This window comes from Microtus ochrogaster, linkage group LG1, assembly GCF_000317375.1.
Source record: "Microtus ochrogaster isolate Prairie Vole_2 linkage group LG1, MicOch1.0, whole genome shotgun sequence".
NCBI classification, from domain to species: Eukaryota; Metazoa; Chordata; class Mammalia; order Rodentia; family Cricetidae; genus Microtus; species Microtus ochrogaster.
In genome coordinates, this window is record NC_022027.1 from 2,250,476 (window position 1) to 2,254,362 (window position 3,887).

General features: G+C 57.3%; 1 protein-coding gene across 2 annotated transcripts in view; it reads right to left on the reverse strand.

Moving 5' to 3' along the window:
- Positions 1-287: 287 nt before the first annotated feature.
- The window catches only part of Aes (amino-terminal enhancer of split), a 7,094-nt gene continuing 3,494 nt past the window's right edge, over positions 288-3,887 (reverse strand). The window contains exons 3-7 of one of the 2 annotated variants that reach the window (XM_005358968.1): positions 2,778-2,841; positions 2,241-2,285; positions 1,969-2,031; positions 1,548-1,622; positions 288-1,237 (exon numbers count right to left, since the gene is read on the reverse strand). In XM_005358968.1, coding sequence (XP_005359025.1) covers positions 1,019-1,237; positions 1,548-1,622; positions 1,969-2,031; positions 2,241-2,285; positions 2,778-2,841 — 466 coding nt within the window. In that variant the 3' untranslated portion in view covers positions 288-1,018. Of the gene's footprint in view, positions 1,241-1,547; positions 1,623-1,968; positions 2,032-2,240; positions 2,286-2,777; positions 2,842-3,887 lie in introns of both variants that reach the window. The other variant, XM_005358967.1, reaches the window with a different exon arrangement.

Consider the following 3,887-nt stretch of genomic DNA (forward strand, 5'->3'; position numbering starts at 1 on the left):
GAGCTAGTTCCAGGACAGGAACCAAAAGCTACGGAGAAACCCTGTCTCGAAAATAAATAAATAAATAAATAAATAAATAAATAAATACAAACAAGTAGAGATTCATGCCAGGGCCTTCCCACAGCCAGCCTAGCAGGGCCCAGTGACTCACCTGTGAACTGTGCTGTGGGACCCCACATCAGTGGCTCACCACTGCTTGCCCACCAAGGGATCTTCCATCCTGGGATGGGGGTGTCCCGAGGAAAGGGGTCCCCACCCCACAAGACAGAGGCAGGGACACAGCAGCCAACCTTTTCATGTTTTTATTTTAAAGGCACAGCTAGACCCCACCCTCAGTACAGCAATCCCCCTTTGTGAGGAGACCAAGACGACACCCCAAAGCTAACTATATACACAGACACGCGCGGCTTCGGTCTTTTAACTCTTTCCTTTTTTTCTTTCTTTAAATCCCCTTTCTTAGAAGACAAGCTATAGAATACTGGGGCAAAAAAAAAGGAATAATAAACAAACCAAATTCAGAACCCTCATGTTTATTTGGGGAAGGGGAGGAAGGGAGGTTTGTGGGTGCCCACCCCCACTGCAGTCCCGAGCCTTCATGTCACTTCCTCTGTCCCCCTTCTTCGTGGGCGAGGGTACTGGACTGGGTGAGTTGGGGGGGGGGTCTGGACCTAGCAAGTGTACAGTGTGGGGAAGCAGAGCCGGGGCACAGGGAGGACTCGGGGCGCACAGGACGGAAAGGGGCAGCTAGAGTTGCATTGTGTACATTCTGGGCCAAGACTGGTGGTGGTGACCCGGATAAATGTCGCAGGTGGGGGATTTCTTGCTGCTCTCTGTAACCTGGGGTGTCCCTCTGAGGTCCCCTAGGTCCAGGGTGCAGGGCAAGAAGGCTGGAACCGGGACTGGGGGTGGAAGCTTGGGTAGTGACGGAGTTCTGTGCTGTGTGGCCCTCGGAACACTGCTCCCTCTCTGTGCCTGTCTCCCCTGTGTCCCCCCTCCCCCCAGCCCCCCTCCCCAGGAGCTAATCCGACTTCTCGCCGTCATCCTCCTGGTGGGTGTCCCCATCATGTCCATTCTTGTCCTCCTTAGAGAGGTGTGCCTGAGAGCCCAGAGCCGAGAGGGACAGCAGGCCAGTGCCCGCGCTGACTGCAGGGAGTGATGGCGGCTGGAGACCCACGGGCAGCGGTGTCAGGGGCAGGGCCAGCGCCTGCAGCTGGGACAGCTGGTGAGCCTGGAGCTGCTGCTGCGGGGTGGAGGGGACGGGGTCAGCCCACGACCCCGTCCCCCTCCCCCCCCACACATCCGGGTCATCTGCCCACCCAGGGCACCGGTCAGTCACCTGAATTACTGAGGGACCCCACGCAGGTCCTCATCACCGTCAGCTAGCTGCCCATCTGAGTCATGCGTCCATCTGTGTCCCTGTCACTGGTCTCCTGCCTATCCAGATCACCTATCAGTCACCTGCCCGCCCAAATCTCCTGTCTTCACTTCACAGGGGTCACCTGCCCACCTGAGTCACCTGTCCCTGCTCACCCAGGGCTCTGACTTACTCGGATGATGGAGTTCAGCTCAGGAGCCGTGACCTGCTTGGCTCTCTCGATGGCTCCCAGGACCTGTTGCTGATGCTGGAATAGGCAGGGGAGGGGGCAATGACTGTTCTCTCACGCAAAGGACAATTGCAGTGGAAAACCTCTGGAATGCACAGGGAAGCCCTGCCCTAGGTACTCAGGGGGACCATGGGAGGATGTGGGGTGGCCACGGCTAGGAATCCAGCTCGGGGACTACAGGAGTCACCTGCCCACCTGGGTCCCCCATCATCTGCCCTCCCTCCACCCGGGTCCTCCTTTATGTCACAGGGGTCTGACCCTACCACTTCACTTCTCTGCTAAATTTAGGGTGGGCAGGTTTGTGACTCCAGGGCAACCGGCAGGTGTGGTGGGAGCCCCATTGCCCCACTGGTGGCTTGCTTACCTCCTGTGACAAATAGGGCAGAACCTGGGCACAAATCCCATTCAGCCTCTTCACGATTTCAGCCTGGAACACACATAATTTCCCTCAGTACCTGGGGGACACTAGGAGGGGGTGGGGACGGGGCTGAGGCCATGCCTGGGGGCCAGCCGGGCCCACAAGAAGGGCTAAGATGTGGGGGTGCTGGGCCCATCTCTGGGGGGTAACAGGAGTAGTCTTAACTCTCAGTCTGGAAGTCACTGGGTGCTGAGGTGATGAGGGAAACTGAGGCTTACCTGTTTATGCATCTCGATGTTCAATCCATAGGACATCTCATAGTACTGTAGGGTGGGGAAGGAGGCGAGTCAGGGACCAAGGGGGGTGACATTCTGGGTGGCCTGGCTCTCTGCACATCCCAGCATTCCCTGTGCCCCTCCCAGCCACTGAGTTCCTATTTGTTCTTCACGACCCTTGCCACAAAGCCCTAAGACCCCACAACCTCCTCTGCAGGGAACTACAGGTCCCATCCGGCCATGGAAGGGTTAAGGGATGCCTATCCGGACGGCCTGGAGGGAGGGGACTGGTGGTGGCTTCCCAGTTGCTTCCGGCTGGCTGGCGGTGGCTGACTTCCACTGCTGCCTCCTCCAGCTGCAGCCAAGGACAGCGGGGTCCTGGCAGGCCCAGGATACAAGTCAGTAGTTTGGCACCTCAGCCACTACCCGGGCCGGCGGCCAGGCCACCCTCAGCCACGGGGACTTGGTAGCAGTCACCTGCGCTGTGTGGGGAGTCTGGGGTCACCCGCCCAGACCCCCGGGGCCCTGAGGGGACTTTACCATGACGTAATGCCGCTGCATCTCTGACTTCTCGCTGGCCAGCTTGTCGCACTCCAGCTTGAGGCTGAGGACACACAAGGGTAGCTCAGGTCCCCTCGGCCCGCCTTCTGGAGGGTCAGACTAAAAACTTTTTGGTTTGTGTGTTTGAGACGGGGTCTCGTGTAGCCCAGGCTAGCTTTCAACTCACTATGGAGCTGAGGACGACTCTGAACTCCTGATTCCCCGCCTTAGCCCCCTGCAGGCTGGGCTGCCCGCCTGCACCACCAACTGAGCCCCAGTCCTGCAGGCTGAGAAGCGGCCAAGCACCACATCTGACTGCATTTAAGGACACCCCTAGGTTTTCTGCAATCCTGGGCAGGCAGGGTTGCCTCAGTTTACCCTACTGTGAAACTATGAGAGCAATCTCAACAAAATAACCACCACCGAGGCAGAGGTGCCCCTGTGAGCCTCCGATGAGGTCTGCAGAACTTGCCCTCCATCTTCACAGGTCACTCAGCGGGTGCCCAGAGAGGGTGAGTGGACAGTTCAAAGTCACACAGCTGGGCGGTAACCTAAGAACTTTCTCCACACACAGACAGATGAAGAGACCGAGGGGGCCCAGGGCTGAGGGGGACAGTGGGAGAGGCCCCCAAGGGATCCTAGCTTCAGGAGCCTTCGCACCAGCCCTGCTGTCTCCCTGGTTCCATCCTGGGTCATCTGCTCTACTCCTCTGGGCCCCAGTTACAGCCAGGATGATGAGGGTCAAAGGGTCTGGGGCTCGCTGAGGAAGGAGGGAAGGGACACCCCCAAGCTGTTCTCTGACCTTCACACTGTACCGTGGCACCCCCCTATAAGTGTATTAAGAAATATTCCTTTTTAAATCCAGAAAAGAAACAAGCAAAAAAAGAAAAACAAAACAACACTTTGGAACATGAGAGAGTGAACAGGAGGGTAGCCGCGAATCCTACCCTATCTGAAAATTAAAAAGCCCTACACTTGCAAACCCAAAGCAGGAGAATCTGAGTTCGAGGCCGGAGGTCTACAGAGCAAGTTCCAGGGCTATGTAGAGAGATCCTGTCTCAAAAAACAAAACAAAAAGCCAGAAAAGGAGGAGGAGGAGGAGGAGGAGGA